The sequence below is a fragment of the Tursiops truncatus genome, chromosome 9 (genome assembly GCF_011762595.2).
Source record: "Tursiops truncatus isolate mTurTru1 chromosome 9, mTurTru1.mat.Y, whole genome shotgun sequence".
NCBI lineage: Eukaryota > Metazoa > Chordata > Mammalia > Artiodactyla > Delphinidae > Tursiops > Tursiops truncatus.
This window is the reverse complement of record NC_047042.1, coordinates 62,684,802-62,700,891: the sequence shown is the minus strand read 5'-3', so window position 1 is coordinate 62,700,891 and position 16,090 is coordinate 62,684,802. Positions and strand designations below refer to the sequence as shown.

General features: G+C 41.5%; 1 protein-coding gene across 2 annotated transcripts in view; it reads right to left on the bottom strand.

Annotated features, from left to right (window-relative positions):
• The window catches only part of BMPER (BMP binding endothelial regulator), a 265,901-nt gene that overhangs the window by 75,387 nt on the left and 174,424 nt on the right, over window positions 1-16,090 (bottom strand). For both annotated transcript variants that reach the window (XM_019925711.3, XM_073809815.1), the window contains exons 12-13: window positions 12,621-12,950; window positions 5,990-6,326 (exon numbers count right to left, since the gene is read on the bottom strand). In XM_019925711.3, coding sequence (XP_019781270.1) covers window positions 5,990-6,326; window positions 12,621-12,950 — 667 coding nt within the window. The remainder of the gene's footprint in view (window positions 1-5,989; window positions 6,327-12,620; window positions 12,951-16,090) is intronic.

Below are 16,090 nucleotides of genomic sequence, written 5' to 3'. Positions count from 1 at the left end.
TGGGGGTAGAAGTCACAAGGTGATCAGAGAGGATGAAGATGACAGAAAGGCTAAGAAGGGAGCTAAGAAAACTTTCTCCAAAGCAGACCTTCCAGGGGTGATGCTGGGTGAAATACAAAAGGGTTGAAAAGACATTTCCCATTCCCGAGTGAACCTAAAATCCAATGCGGGCGAGAGACGACAGCAGTGCAATATAGTATATGCACTAAATAAGGATAAACACAATCAGCATCTCTAAGAAACCAAAGAAAAAACATTTACAGAGGTCTGGGATGAAACTTGAGCTGTGCTTTCAGCTTAAATCAATGTAGAAAATGAAGGCATCTCAGGCAGAGGAAAGACATGGACCCAGAGGCAGGAATGTGCATTGTATATTTAGATACAGTGAAGGAGTAGCCTAGGGCATAAGTTAAAAGAGAGAGAGAGAGCGAGAGAGAGAGCGAGAGAGCGAGAGTGAGCTACTGAGTAGGGAAAACATTTTGAACTTTAAGGTTGGACTTGTAAGGGCTGAAGTCTGATCGGTGGTACAACTGAGGTGTCTACTGCCACCTGGTGTCACCTTTATTACATATTCAGAGTGGCTGCTCATCCTAAAAGCTAAGTTTGCCAAAGGAAAAATAAAAAGGCAGGTTTAGAACATCACACTTTAAAATGAATATCTCATTTGATTTAGGACCCTAGTTCTAATGGCAATTTGAGGCAAATCATTAAAAGCTGTAAACAGAAATGTTCCAAGCACGTTCTCCTTTGAAGCGAGGGAAGATTGGCTTGATTTTAATTATAGAACAGCAGTTAGCTTTATATGATTTTCTCCTACAGACACACACACACATAAAGTCTGTATCGTTGCCTGCATCTCTCCCCTTGCCTTATAATAAATGATGAGTTTCCTTTATAGGAAAACCCAAAGTGGGTCATCCACAAAGGCTGTGATCTTCCTTTGGAAGGAAGCCACTGGCGGTCCCCAGGCGCCAGCATCTCCGACACCGTTGTGCTGTCGGAGTTCCAGCGTTCTCCTGCACAACCTCCCACCAACTACCTCCCAGGACCTCAGCGGGAAGGACACATCTGTGAATCCCCTGGCCTTCCTTCAATTCCTTACAGCTGTAAAAAACACTGCACGGAAAGAAAAGAACATTTCCTAGACTGAGAATCCCCAGACACTTACCCAAACCGAACAAGTGAACAGAGTTATTGCTCCGGTGAATTATACTGCATGAAGGGGAGTGGGGAGAGGAAAACAGTCCTGAGACGACGGTGGTCTGTAAAGGCCTGGGCTTTGCTGCAGTTCACATTAATCTTCCTGGCTTCTCTGAAATGTGGGCCTGCCTTGACTGGAGAGGCCCGCTTTGCTAGCAAGTTACACTCACTTGCAACTACTTCATCCAAGATTCAGGTCTGAGTTTGCTAGTGTTTCATACACCAGCCCAACGTACAGGTGGTCTTCTCTCTCCCCAGCGTGACCCACATAGCTCAACCCATCTCCTGGCTTCCTTGCGCCCCCGGGGGCTGCCGAGACTGGTCTCGTCAGCCTGCCCGAATTCAAGGTGGGGAGTGGATTCGATACTGGCTGCTGAGGACCACCAGGGAGGCTACGGGATGGGGGGCTGCTTATTCCTCCTGGATTTCCCAGTTGGCAGCCAAGACACAGATGGAGAAGGCAGCGTGAGGCTGGGGGAGGGAGGTGAAAACAAAGAAATGAGAAAAGAGACCCAAAGACAACATCTCCTCCTCAGGGAGGCCTATGTGTGAATCCAAGTATAATTGAAATGATTTCACATTCATGTTTCCACAGTATACTAACTACTTCCCTTGCTACAAGAAATGTCTCCGTGACATACCAGCGGCGGCCAATGCAGATTTGCAAAGGGGATTATCTAATTTGAGGACAAGTCAATTAGCAACTCTAGGACTTAAGACACATTATCAATGTAGCCAGTTAAAATTTTTATGTGATTCATAATTAAATTATTTTGCATCCAAACATATTCAATGAGTTAATGAAGCCAATATGCTGATCACAAAGCCTTTAATTTTTATAGCAAATGAGGCCATGATGGGTGGAACTGATGTGCGAAGAAAAAATGAGCAAATCTTAAAAAGTTTCCCAAAAGAGAAGAAGAAAGTCTTGGCTAATATGGAGTCATTTCTTATTCATTTACAAAGTTTTTCAAGTTTTTAGACAATGGACAGTTTACTATTAAAATTTTTGAACTGGGTAAAAGACCAAAATAAAATAAGAGTTCTACGTCCTAGACATCTCAAAAGTAAACTCTAATTCAGAGAAATTAGAATTATTATTTTGATCTTATAAGAAGAGCTATCTCATATTTATAAAAGAATTTTCCCTCTGGAACTTGTCATATGATTAAGGAAACCCAAAAGAGGTAACATTTCCTGAGAGAAATACCTCCTTTATCCTCTCCCTTCTCTAAGTTACAAACACAATGGTACTTGGAAGGTGGCATTTGTATATTACGCAACTTTATTCTTTGTCCTAAAGGTAAGTACAGATACTTCTTTGAAGGATAAGGGGAAGATGAAAGGAATCAAATTCATATATAATTTATATATATGACCTTCCATGATATCAAGGCAAATCCCTTTAGTCCTATATTGAGTCATAAAAAAGATCACAGCCCTTAAAACACAGGTCACGGCTATGTTTTAAGCTTCATTTTAGAAATTCCGCCAATGACAAAATATACAGGCAAAAATTTACATGTGTGGAATGTGATGTGATGGCTATTTTCTTCTTTATTCTTTTTAATGTTACTTAATTGTCATACAATGAACATATATTATTCTTATAAGACAAAAAGAACAATTTTTTTAAAGGCTTGCAATGCAATCTTCACTTACTGTATTTTATTCAAGGTCACGAAAGAGAAACGGTTCATTTATAAATTGTTCCGTAGATTCATCAGTGAGACTCTGTCTAATCTGTTCTCCACGATGAGCACAGGAGAAGATCTCGACAATCAGAAATGTAAGTGGCCAGGGGTGGGGCGGGCCAGATTCTCCATAGAGAGGAAGGGACACAGGACAACAGCACACTGTGCCAGGACGGCCTGTCTATCACGGACCAACGTGGCACCACCCGTTGACCTCAGTCCGTGGAGTAGCAATCCCACCAGGTAGTCGCTGTCATACTATTCTAAAGGCAAAGAATCTGAAACCCAGCAAGCTACCAGGGCCACACAGCTAGAAAGTGGCAGGGTTGAGGTTACGTCCGGCTTGGCATTGCCCGATGCATTCTCTGTCCGTTGCTTCCTAAAGGCTCCCTAAGGTTTGTTCCTTGCTGGAGATCCCCTGAGAACAGAACTCCCTTTCCACGTTGACCTTGTTTCTTTTCTCTCTCCTGCCACATCCGTGCTTGGAGGAAAGAAAGAAATCCAGGATCTACCCAATATTGGTCACTCTCACTTGAAAGTGCATGAAGGTGAACCTCTCGGTTGGGGAATGAGATTATCAGCAAAGTGCATGACAGTCAGGATTGTCCAGCTCTGCCCTCCTGAGCTCCCCTGCCTCTTCCAGGGAGTGGCTGGCCTGGAAGGGTGCTCTGTCCCTACACCACACACAGCAGAACACAAGCTCACCTCCCACCATGCTCCATCCTCCAAACCTCAGTGCACAAGGATCCCAAGAGCATTCTCATAAGCTCCCCAAACTCAGGCATCCAGCCCCTTACACAGTGACTCCCCCGCCGCCCCCCAACTGCGCCGCTGTAGCAACTTTCAAGAGCAGAAGGTTAGCATCTGTCTGGCCACCTAACAATTTCGATTCTCTCTGTCCATGTCAAAGTCATTTCTCACGACTTCTGCCAAGGTGCTCATCATATTCCTGCTAGCAGTCCAGGGATCATAATACAAAATAAATCACCAAAGAGCAAAGAAATCGAAATTTGCAAGAAGGGAAGAATCTCTGCAGGCCTGCTCTCCAATTTTTGCTTTCAACACGTTCCTTTGAAATGGGATGAAAACCAAAGGTGTAGGCTGCTAGGGTCCTGGGAGAAGTACAGCCTTTCCACTCTATTTCAGACAGAGAAGGGTCCAATTCAAATCCACAACTGGGGTAGGGGAGCTTCCAAAAGAAGACTTACCCTTGTTAATCATTTAATTAATGGTAGAAGCTACAATAGCAGCCAACAGTTACAGAGCACATTGCTCGGGGGCACTGGGTTGAGCACATGCATCTATGTTCACAGTCTCATTGAATCTGAATGACAGTTCTTCAAGATAGGCTCTTTATTATCCCCACTTCCCAGATAAGCAAACTAAAGTTTAGTGAGCTTAAATAACTGTTCAAGGTTGTAAAGCTGGACTGGATTTTTAGCTCTGGGAGACCACAAGTTTCTTAATTGCTGTGCTCTATTGCTTCCCATCAGACTTTCAAGTGATGGGTATTTAGATTCCAAATGAAGCCTGGTTTGTCTGTCCAGGTGCTTAGTTCACTCCAGAGTGCATTAAGATCTTTTGATTTGAATAGACAAGGGTGAGGTCAGTCTAGGGGGTGGTGCCGGGAGGAGAAAGAAGGGAACCCAGAGAATTCAAACTACAACCGGAAAATGGCTTGAAGGAACTAAACACGTGAGTTGGAGCCAAATGGTTTGGCAGATGCTGCCATGTTCAGGGATTTGTGATGACAGAGACAGTCCTTTTTCCACCCTACTTTGAGATGACTTTATAGAACTTTATCTTTTATATCCAAAGATCAAATAAATAAAAAAAGATCACATTTAACGAGAACTAGGAGAAATAAACTGGTGGCAGTTAAAGGGTAAAAATAACTTCTCTGTGGCTTCAGACCACAGGAGCTTTCTCATTTTAAGAGGCACAGGCAAATCACTTAAACAAGGCCTTTTTGGACTGTGTTCATCTCATGTTTCCTCCCACATCCACGGTGGTTAAAGTTATATACAGTCTTAGCTCTTGAACCTCATGGAATTGTGTAGTAAATGGAAGTACAACCAGGCCAAACTCAACAACTCACAAATGCAAGCTTGTAGCACAGAAGTCAAAGCCAGTTCTCCTTTGTAACCAGTTGCTTTGTATGGAAGGAGGTTAATCAGAATTAGAAAAGGTTATGGAACCCATGGTCTTTTTTTTTTTTCATATATCGTCGATACATAATATAAATATTGCACTAGACATACAAGTTTGCATACAGAAATGTATAGACACGTTTGCCAAATTGAAAGCAATGTTTAGCTCAGGGTTGTGAAACAGGGCATTTTTAAAAATCTTTAGCACATTATAATGGTTAATTTTATGTAAAAGTAGGTGTTGCCTTTATATTCACAAAACAGGTAACTTCGATGAATATGTATTGTTCATTTAAGACAATGATTAAAGTGGTTTGCTTAATACAAATGGAATCCATGGTCTTAACAAGAGACTTTCCTTCCTCCATCCTCAAGCCCTGTTTCTACTCTCCTCTGACTCTGGACACAAAGTCTCATAGTTGGCTAAAATCCAAGGAATCGTCACTTCACCACCTTGTTTTCCATGTGCAGATGTGTTCTGGGTGAGACGATGAGAAAGACCTGATGAACTCTTCCTCAGATCTAGAATAACCAAGCTCACTCAAATACCCAAAGGCAGCCAGAGTGATGTGAGATTCCTACCTCTGCCCTATACCACTGCATTTGAGGCCAGACTTTGGGAAGCACTCCTCAATCTTAAGAGTCAAGCTAACACCTGGAAAAATCCTAGAGTGTCACTAGCTTTCCAGTGCAACTGCAGACACAAAAACAGAATCACTTATAGGAGATAGCTCTGAAATATGCCCTTCAATTTCCTAATTTGGGACATAATGTGGGACTGAGTCAAGATGAGATCAGTCTCAAGAGAAGAAAGAAGCAGGGGTGTTTACACTGCACTTTGGGGGCCCTTGTTTTGTACACCAAGGGATTTGATACCCTCTATTCCATGGTCAAGTCTACCCTTGGTCTGTAACCCAAGCCTATTTCCCAAGGCACTGTACTTACCGGTAGAAAGTAGCATAGTCCACAGTTGAGTGGCAGGTCTGAAACTCCCATGATTTGAGTTTCTGGCATTCCCGATGGGCTCGAAGCTTTACCTTCACTGTCCCTTGACACAGTTCAGGCACTGGTTTTCTCTGGGGTCTGTTGCAGAACTCATTGGACTCCACCCTCCAGGACTCGGCAAAGTCATCCACATCAAACTTGAAGTTTCCATCTCCACCAATTAAGTCATCACGCTTATGCCCATTGTAGTTGCCACAAAGACCACAGAGTTTGCCCTTGAGATGGGGTGCAGCCATGACTTCTACAAAACTGTCTCCATCCCATGATATTTCCAAACCTAGAGGAAAAGAGGATCAACCACTCTTGAATGCACCAATAGTTCCCAACTGTACAGACTCTTACATAGTACATATGACTATCTTCTAACAAGGAACACTAAGGATCTCACCAAATTCTTGATTACCTTTTAATTTCACCACATCAAACACTGTATGATATAACATGAATCAATTATTGGGGCTTAGAACTTTTTAAATGTATAAAGTTTGCCCTTATAATGATATCTTATGTACCCTAATTTGACTTGTAGATGACTATTCATTGACCATGATACTCTAGGGTTTATATTTTTGCCCTTTTCTAGAGTAATTGTCTTGGTCCAAATCATGTTTTCATTTATCCAACGACTATGACAATGCAGAAATGGAAAGATAACAAAGATGATAGTTTTTTTAATATCATTTTTCTTCATCCAATAATCCCCCCATATGATTATGCTAGGTGCCAAGTGAAAATTTCCAAATTATTTGCTATAGTGGAAGTATTAAAGTAATAAATATAAAGCTTCTGAATACATCCTCTTCAAAGGACAACACTCCTACAAATGAAAATGTTTGCCCCCTCGTTACTTTACAGTCATCTGTGAGACATGCCCAGCTGTTCAATCCATGCTTCCTAGGGTTGAGATGTTACGAGCCCTAGGTTGGGGTCTCCATGCCTGGGCTGATCATAAGCTTCAAAATTTGACTAGGCATTGGAGGCTACCAGCCCACAGGCCAAAGTTACTCATGCGCTGGACAGAATCAGCAGGACAGTACTGTCTTGTTCACCAAGGAAACAATCTTCACTCCACAAGGTAAAGAATGTAATCTCCTCTTGATTTGCTGAACTGACCATCTAAACAATTGGAGAATATTTCTGAGAACATTCATATTTTTTCAGACCTGCTGGCCCAAAGCTTCTAGGATTTACTCCAGCCAATGGCCCCACTGAATAGTGGGATTTCTGTCACATGTCAGACAGCCAGGTTCCACTGTCACACATCACAGATCAGCCTGACCAGAAGGTCAAGAAGGAATGTTCTCATATCCATCCTGATATTGTATGTGAAGACACTGTCCATAAGACAAAGGGGAGGGTTTCGTGAAAAGTCTTTTGAGGCTCAACCCAGAGCAAATGATAGCTCTGGTCTTATCATTTTCTTTATGTCTCAGGTGTGCGTTGGAAGCTTCTCTTACTGTTCTCATGGTAATGTCCTGGCAGGGCCTGAGCCCCACAGTGAATGGTGAACTAGGTACCAGTTTGGTGGATGAGCACCAAGAGAACCTCTACAGTAGGTTGAGGTGCATTTCTGCCCTAGGACTCTTCCTTATTCAGTGTCACTGTCTCCTAAGAGGGACAGCCCACAAAGAAAGCTCTGTTTTAACAGAAAAATAGAAAGTGTCCCCGCTGTGTGTTTTCAGTCTTATCCTCTTGGATTTCTGACAAAACCTAGTCTTTGATTTAGTCTGTTCTGAGCCTCCGGAAAGATCAACATGACTCTTTTTAGAAGACTTTACCTTTGTTCCTGAAGGATCAATACTAGCCTGATGAGCAAGTAAGTGTTCAGAAGATACTCAGAAGCTGGGGAGATAAGGTGATGATGAAAAAGGAGAAAGGGGTACGGAGGGATGGAATGGATCTTGTCTGAATATAAAATTGGCATAAGGCAATGTCAGAGTGATATAAGATCAGCAAGAAGCACTCAGAAGTAAAATGCTAACACTAATATTCCTTAAGCCAATATTCTCTTGGACGTGGTCCAAAGGGAGAGAAGCCTGGCCAAACAGCATTCCTGTGAGTAGGACACACAACTGCCACAAGCAAGAGTTACAGATCCGCTTTAGGGAAAGTTATTGGTAGAATAAACCAGTGGTCTAAAACTGGATTTCTCAAGAAATAAACAGAAAGACTCATATGGAAATCACTGTATGCTAAATGAAAGGAATGGAAGCATTCTCAGTCCAAAGCAAATGGTAGAGAAGATTTCTTGATCAGGAGAAGAAGCTCGGTTCCAAAAAGCAATTACATAGAATTGGGTAAAAAGCAGGAAAGAAGGTAATCAGAAAGTGTCTCTTGGGCTTTCGGGAATAATTGGGTGAAGAAAAGACGGTGATGGGGCATGGTGATCAGAGCAAGGACACACTGCTAGTCTGTCCCCACACTGGACTAATCTCCTGTGTGGATCTCAAAGATGGGGTCAATTCTGACAACCACAACTATTGTATAAAACGATGTCTATTTCTTCATACCCCATCTTCCAACACATTATCTGACACATAGTATACACTCACTAAATGAATGAATTACCCTGTAAATTGATACTACGAGTCTGCAAAGCCAAAGAAATTTGTGAATTTCATGCTAGCTAAGACACTGAAATAACATTTTGAAAAAAGACAAGCAAACTATAATATGATTTGTAATACACTCTCTAAGGTATAGAAGAAACTTGACCTCATTAAGCCTGTAACTAGGCAGCTGCCCAGCCAGAGAAATGAAGGGAGAGATCAATCCCATACAACACTCAAACTTTTAGAGCATAATTCTAAAGAGTTTCCACCTTGCAAAACTTTCCAAACTACAAATCTCTTTCCTAGACAGCAGGCAGATGCTATTTTCCAAGTGCCACACTGGTTGAGAATTTACATCCAAAGGAGCTCCAACAAAATTACTGGCAATGATATAATAAACGCGAGACTTTGGGCAACTGAGTTCATGGGAATTCAACTCACAGTGAACAAGCCAATCATTCTTTCTTTGCAATGGACTACTGGTCCATGCATGCTTGGGAAGATGCAGACCCACTGTGTTTTTAAAAAACTCTTCTCAAGACTCTTGACATCTCTTTCATGAAACACGGCCCCCAAAATAAGAGAATAATTTGTAATTCACTCTCTTTTCCTCCTCTTTTCTTTTTATCATTATACTAAGAGGATTTTCACAGAACAACGCTAGGCTTCATATTGTGTAGGGGTGACTTATTCGACTACAGATGCCTTTGTCTATTGCTGTATCATATACATATGTGTTTGCACAGTTACTTTTACTCTCTACATGAGTAGAATCCATGCAAAGTAAATTACAGTAGTGACAGGCAAAAAAAAAAAATGAATAAGTTGTAATTGAAAAAAAAAACTGCTCTTCCTAAAGATATTTTAAATAGGCATCTTATGAGATGAAAATGCCATGGAAGTGTTTGAGAGTTTGGGGTTAGTCCTTTCTGCAGCTGGGATGAGTTTCCCAGTTCTCTGCATGGGAAATTGGTAGAAATAACTGGCAGTCAGAAGGCCAATGCTGAAGCACACGTCTCATGTGGGATGTGAGCAGCAGCTGCATTCCTTCCACTGTGTGAAGAGCTTTCCGATTTTCCCTTCTCACCAGTGAATATTTTACCAACCTGTTTTTCACCTCTCAAGTGTGTGACCTGGCTCCACACTACTAATTTTTTTTTTTTTTGGTAGGGGGATTGTTGTTCTTTTATTTTGTGGTTTTCTTTGCTTTGTTTTTTTGGTTGTTATTGTTGCTTTTGGTGCAGTCCACTTTTAAGAGAGAGAGGAGAGGCAAAATCTGTCGACATACCATAGTGATGCTTAAACATGGATAATTTTTCTGTTTAGAGTTTACACCAAAGGAAAAAAAGAAAAAAATATATATATATACACTCTAGGTTCATCAAGTGTAGAGCTCTACCAAAAGTAAAATAAAAAGTCGCACTCCCACATGTTAATGCTTTCAGGTGGATCTGATGTAACTCTTTCAGGTGGAGTTGATGAAGTGAACAGGCGGCAGAAAGGAAATATTTTAAGTGATTCGCTAAGTGCCAAGAGTTGGGGTGGGGGTGTGTGTGACAGGGGTGAGCAGAGCTTTCTCAAGCTACTGAGCCTTGTTCTGTGTCTTCTGTACTACCCCAGTTGTTATTAGGAATGTAGCTATAGCCTAATTCCACCCAAGCTACACGGCTACCTGTGCTCCTCTGGCAGACAATTCCATCATGAAGTGCTAAGTCTATAAACCACAGGGCCACAGAGCCATTCTTCCCCATCTCCCATCTTCCAGCTGCAGGCTCGATTTAAGCTGCTATTTTGAAGAAGGTACCCTTTGATCACATGAGCTTATGAAAACAAATTATGGAGGAAGAACAAACACTCAAAGGATATACTGTGATATTTTAGATAGGCAATCAATAGGTAATAAAAAGAAAATATCCCTAAGGGGTAGTACAAACTGAGATTGGTAGACCAGAGTGGAAGAGACCATTGTCTGGAAATGGAATTGTTCCATTCAATGGATAATCGCGAAGCAAGTTTAGTGCCCAAAGAAATACAGTTCCTCCCTAGCAAGCAGAAAGCTTGTGCGCTCCGTGTAATACAGGAAGCTGTTCAGCTGGGTATTAAGGGCACATAAATTACTTGCATCATGGCAAGAGAGACAGAAAAAGAAAAGAAATTGTAAAACTGAGTTCAAGGCCTAGAAGAGTTAAATTCACTATCCTAATTATGGTATTTATGATATATTATTATTTTCTTAGCAGCCTCATCCTTGCGGTCATATTTGCCATGTGAAATCCTTACAAAGAGTACACTTATTCCGTAAGGTATTGTCAGCTGTGACAGGAACAGTATTGAAACTCCTCAACTGTCAGTAATATCTGAATATGCAGAATCCCTTTGAGTATTGGGTTGTAGATGACTAATAATTTCCATATCAGTAGAATCCACTGTGTCCACCTGGCTTGTAAACAGATAAGCAAGGTGCTTCTAATTATAACTGTGTAATAATGGGTCATTTTGTGTACATTCTACGTGAAGCCACAAACTGTTGCTTCCTTCAAAGGGATGAGCTGAGGCCTACATGTGCGGAGTGGCATGTCATTTGAATGCAACAACAGGTGTCTGAATTGTCTGGGGTGGATTAATCCCTCTAAAGTTGAATGAACAGAGCTCTTCACATCTACCACTGTCAAAGTGAACAATGGGAATCTTCCCTTCTTTATAGAATGTCCCAATGCATTAATATTTAACATTTCTTAAATAAAAGCTCCCTGGGCTTCTCCTTGGCTTCCTGCCTTTGTTTAGCTAAGCTGGCATTCCATCGGCTCAAATCAATTTACCAAATATATTTTGGCTTGAACAGAAACAATTAACAGGGTTCTGAAGGTGCCGTGGAGAACAGTCTCTGCAGTCCCTCAAAAGTGCCTGCTCTATCAGATGTTTCCCTTTCAATCCATATTAGCTAAAGAAACTGGAATCCAATTGATGTTTTGACATTGTTAAATTCTCATCAGTGCAAAAAGTAAGAAATATGCTGATTTCCTCAAGTATCGTGCTTAAAGAAATAGCATATGCCAGGAGGACATACAGTTCAAAATCCAATTGACAAACAATATGCATTAACCAAAGGCAGCATGGAAGGAACCATACATGATATAATATAAACTGTGTAAATGAACTGAATTCATTCTTTGGGGCTGAGAATGAAGGATTGATTTCTGCTTCTAAGATGCCTCTCTAAGGCAGCACCTCACAGACAAAAATTTGAGCCTCACTGAACGCCTAGGAGTAACCTACTAGCAACTATGAACAGTTTGGCCAAGGGGGAATGTATCTGCCCGTGGAGGGGAAACACAGAGTCCAGGGGGCCTCAGGCAACATGTGATGCTGAGAAAAGGCCTCAGCGGCCAGCTGCCTGTGCCCACGGCTGGGGGAAGTGCTTTCAGAGCAAGCATCCTAAGTGTCCTCCAGCAGAAGCCGGTGGTTCTACCCCTCAACTCAATGAGCATCCTGCCCCGGGTCAAGAATGGACAGGACTGCTGGTCACACAGTCCACCATCTGCACTCCCATCTTCACACCCACACTTTTGCAGTTTGCTTTTGAGGAGTCCCTCCTTCTTGGACAGATGCTAACAAGGAAACACTCTTTCTCACGGATGTGAGACTGCACATTACTGGCTGAGCTGGGAAAGACACAATTCCAAGCTAGACATCAATGGCCTAAAGTAGCAACAAAACATGAGAAAGGGGTCATTTGGAGAGAACCACCGCTATGTCTGGAATGAGGATGGAAAGGCACTGGATGTCGACAGATTGCAAGACTGGTGTAACTGGCATCAGACTGCAAGGCTCCTCGGTGTGCAAATTTCTCCAGCTGTTTTGTGGCACCTCGGGCGTGCGGGCACACCTGCGGCTGGAATACTGCTCTGCCTCTGGTTTTCCTCCGTGGAGGAGGAGCAGCTGCAGCTCCTGAGCACAAGTTGGTGAGACAGAGGGAAGAGCCAGAGGTACAGAGAAGGCCGGTGCTTCTAGAAGCCCACCTGCTTTGGTCGTCACTTTCAAGAGGTAGCCGTCCAGGTCGATGTGAAACTGCGGCGCGTGGCAGGGCAGCGCGATGCGCGAGCCGTTCCAGCGCACGGTCAGGTGCTGCTGGAGGCTGACGGTGCCGGCGCCCAGCACCAGGTCCACCGACTTGGTCCAGGAGAAGGAGCGGGTCCTGCGCGCATCGTTCTTCACCAGCACCTGAAAGGGCGAGGCAGGGGAGGAGCAGTCTTTTGTCAAAACGTACTGACACGTCCCCTGAAAGTTAAATGTCCGTCCGTCAAAAGTGTTGTAGTGGGGATCTCCGAATACTGTGCAAACGCCAGGCTCTGCGGATGAGTGAGAGACAAAAGCAGGTCATAAACCGAGTGAAGGATTCAAAGAGAAATCAGGGGTCCCTGCAATAAACCTGATAGGGGCACCTGCCAGGTAAAGGGAAGGCCTTAGCAGAGGTGCACTAAGGAAAATCAACTTAAAAGAAAATAAATAAAAAGTTTGGTTGTTCTAAAAGTTTGTACCAAACCTCACAGGACATGTAATACTTCTGGTGCTTTTATACTTAAAAGTTATTTACAACACTTCTGAATTCTTAAAGCATCTCTATTTTAGAGACTTGATACGCTTCTATGGTCTTAATGTCAAAGACAGATAAATGAAACTAGGATAATTTTATAAACAGAACTGGCCTAATTTCATAACCCATATAAACAAGAACAAAAATATAAGTAAAAGGCAGCAACATAAATGACAATACACCAAAGCATTAGTATGGTTTCCATTTAACTGATTCAAAAAATTTGGAAACATGGTATTCTCAGTGTTATTCACGGTCTTAGAAAAGTATTATATTCAACACTCATGTATTTCTAAGTACAGATAAATAGAACTGCCAAACAGATACATGTTTAATATTGTTAAGAACCAAACATGGATAAAGTTGACAGTCTCTGTATTTTCTAGAAATACAAGTCTCCTATATTTTGATCTGTGTATCAACATCTAAAGTTGGATAAAGAATCAATTGTAAAGCCCACCATTCATTAAGTTTAAGAAATTCCAATGAATTCATCACTTCAAAATACCACTAATTCAAATACTTATGAGACCCAAGTAAAGTTTTACACTTTAGGGCATTTCAAAGGTTTATACAGAAAACTAAATATCATTTCTTTTTTTACAACAAAATTTGGCATTGATTTGTTTTCTATATAAAGATATTTTATCTGTTTTTAAGAAGGCATAAACAACCAGGAAATGAGAAATTCATTTAGAGAAATTAGCCCACATGATGAAAGAACTAAAATAAAAAGATCGATTTCCAGAACAGGTCAAGAATATGAAACTATCCTATACAAATAATTGCTCTGAATACGTAACAGAAGAAGTAAGCATCAATACAGAAGAAGGATGTGCCAACTGATCTGATGGGACCAACTGGATCCAAGGCAAACATTTGCTTTTAATTTCTAAAATTTTTGGAGAGTAATGTTGTTTTATGATACATTATGTCATTTCATATGTCAATTTCACATGACTCCATATAAATCATACGTATTGGGAATTTCGTAAATTAATTATTGTTCTAAGTTAGCTTTCCTTGTCAACATTTAATAGAGACTCACAGAACACATTGTTTCTGGTATGTAGGAGAGTTTCAATGAGCAAATACTTCAAGGAATATAAAAAAGGCACTACTTGGGGGAGGAGGGTGGAAGAAAAGGGTGGGAGAGAAAGCTTTGAAAGTTCACCAGCAACAGTTTAATTCACCCGCCATTTCGATTCCTTTCTTATCCTTTTTTATGGTGTTCTTTCCTTGCGACTCCAGTTTTACTCAGTTTGTTGCTCCACACTGTACCCCACCCTCACCTTCTTAATCCTATATCCCCCCAAATAGCGTTCCCACCTATCTAACCACCCCATACTGCATTTTCCAGTCCTTTCTCCATGTGATTACTTCAAAATTGTCCTATCACACATTGCTCTCACAGTCTGACAAATGGAATCCTTCCCTGGGATGAAGATGGTGCTTTTTGGTTGACAGGGAGCAAGGCCGTTCTTTGGGACACCTCAAGTGGCATCAGGAGAATTATAATAGTTCAAAGTTAATGCTACCATGTGCCCCCAAAGAACTAAATGTTAACCTGACCGCCAGATGCACCAAATTCAAGAAAAGGGCTTTTTCAGAGCTTTTAATGCCACATACTTGTCAAGAAAACTCAGAACCAATCAATGCTTTTGAGCTCTTGAGCTTGAAATAGATGGACCTCAGCTGGCAAAGGCCAAGGCACAAGTGAAGGAGTTGCAATTATATTCCTGAGAAATCCTCTCTCAGTTGTGAGCAGGCAGGCACAGGGCATGCCTACACCTTCTGCCCGGAGTCTGTAGGGAACAACATACAGCTTCTCCAGGTGTTCTGACCCCAACTGCATCAAAATGACAACTAACAAAAACAGTAACAGCTAACGTTTACCAAGAATTCACTACATACCCTAGCACTATTCTTCATGCCTACTGATCATGGACACATTGTAAGAAAATGGATATTTAGATTGTCTCCTAACATTAAACAAATAGCTAAGCACTTGGTAGTAAATCCATAAAATGAACTATTATCTAGTCATTGAAAAAGTCTGTAAATAATGTTCATGATTGAAGAAATGCTTATGCCATATTAAGTGAAAAATAGGAAACAAAATTCTATCTATAGGATAATCTTGACTGTGTTAAAATAAATATCCAAACACACACATATCCCAAAATTGTAAACTGAGATTGTTTCTTGGTGGTAGAACCATGAGCGATAATTTTTTTCTTCTGCCTTATGTTTCTGTTTTCATTTTTGTTGTCCCTGTGTTTTGTTTTTAAGAGTCAAGATGTGGGTACATGTAGATAAGGTCAATTATGTGACAAACCAAATCCTCAAAGAAGCAACAGAAAATATACTGCCTATAGAATGGCCCTGGGGCCCTAGGGAAATCTGAGCTTGCTCATAGCTGGGCAGGAAGCTGTGAGGGACATCCAGGGAGACCAGGCAAGGGAAATCATGTGTGAGCAGGGCTGTCAGGAAAGATATTTTTCAAGAGGCCATAACTTGTGGAAGAGAAGGGTCTGGAGATCAGGATGATTTTTCTGTATAAGGGCAATATAGAAGAAGCCAACAAAATTTCATGATGAGGAAGATGCCTGAGAATTATGTGTGTCATTTGGGACATTTTTATCACAAACTAATATAATTTTGAAACCTTGCCCCTTTCTCCTGGCACCTCAAGGTCCCCATGCCAGATCCTCGAGATGTCCATGCAGGAGCAGCGAACACATGCACAGAAAATGACGGAAAGTGAGAATCTCAGGGTTAAAAAATCTGCCTCTCTGAAAAGGAAAAAAAACTATAGAAACACTTAAGGGACAAAAATGAACACTGTATCCTCATATAATTTTTGCTCAGCAGACCCAGTGAAATGAGTCACAG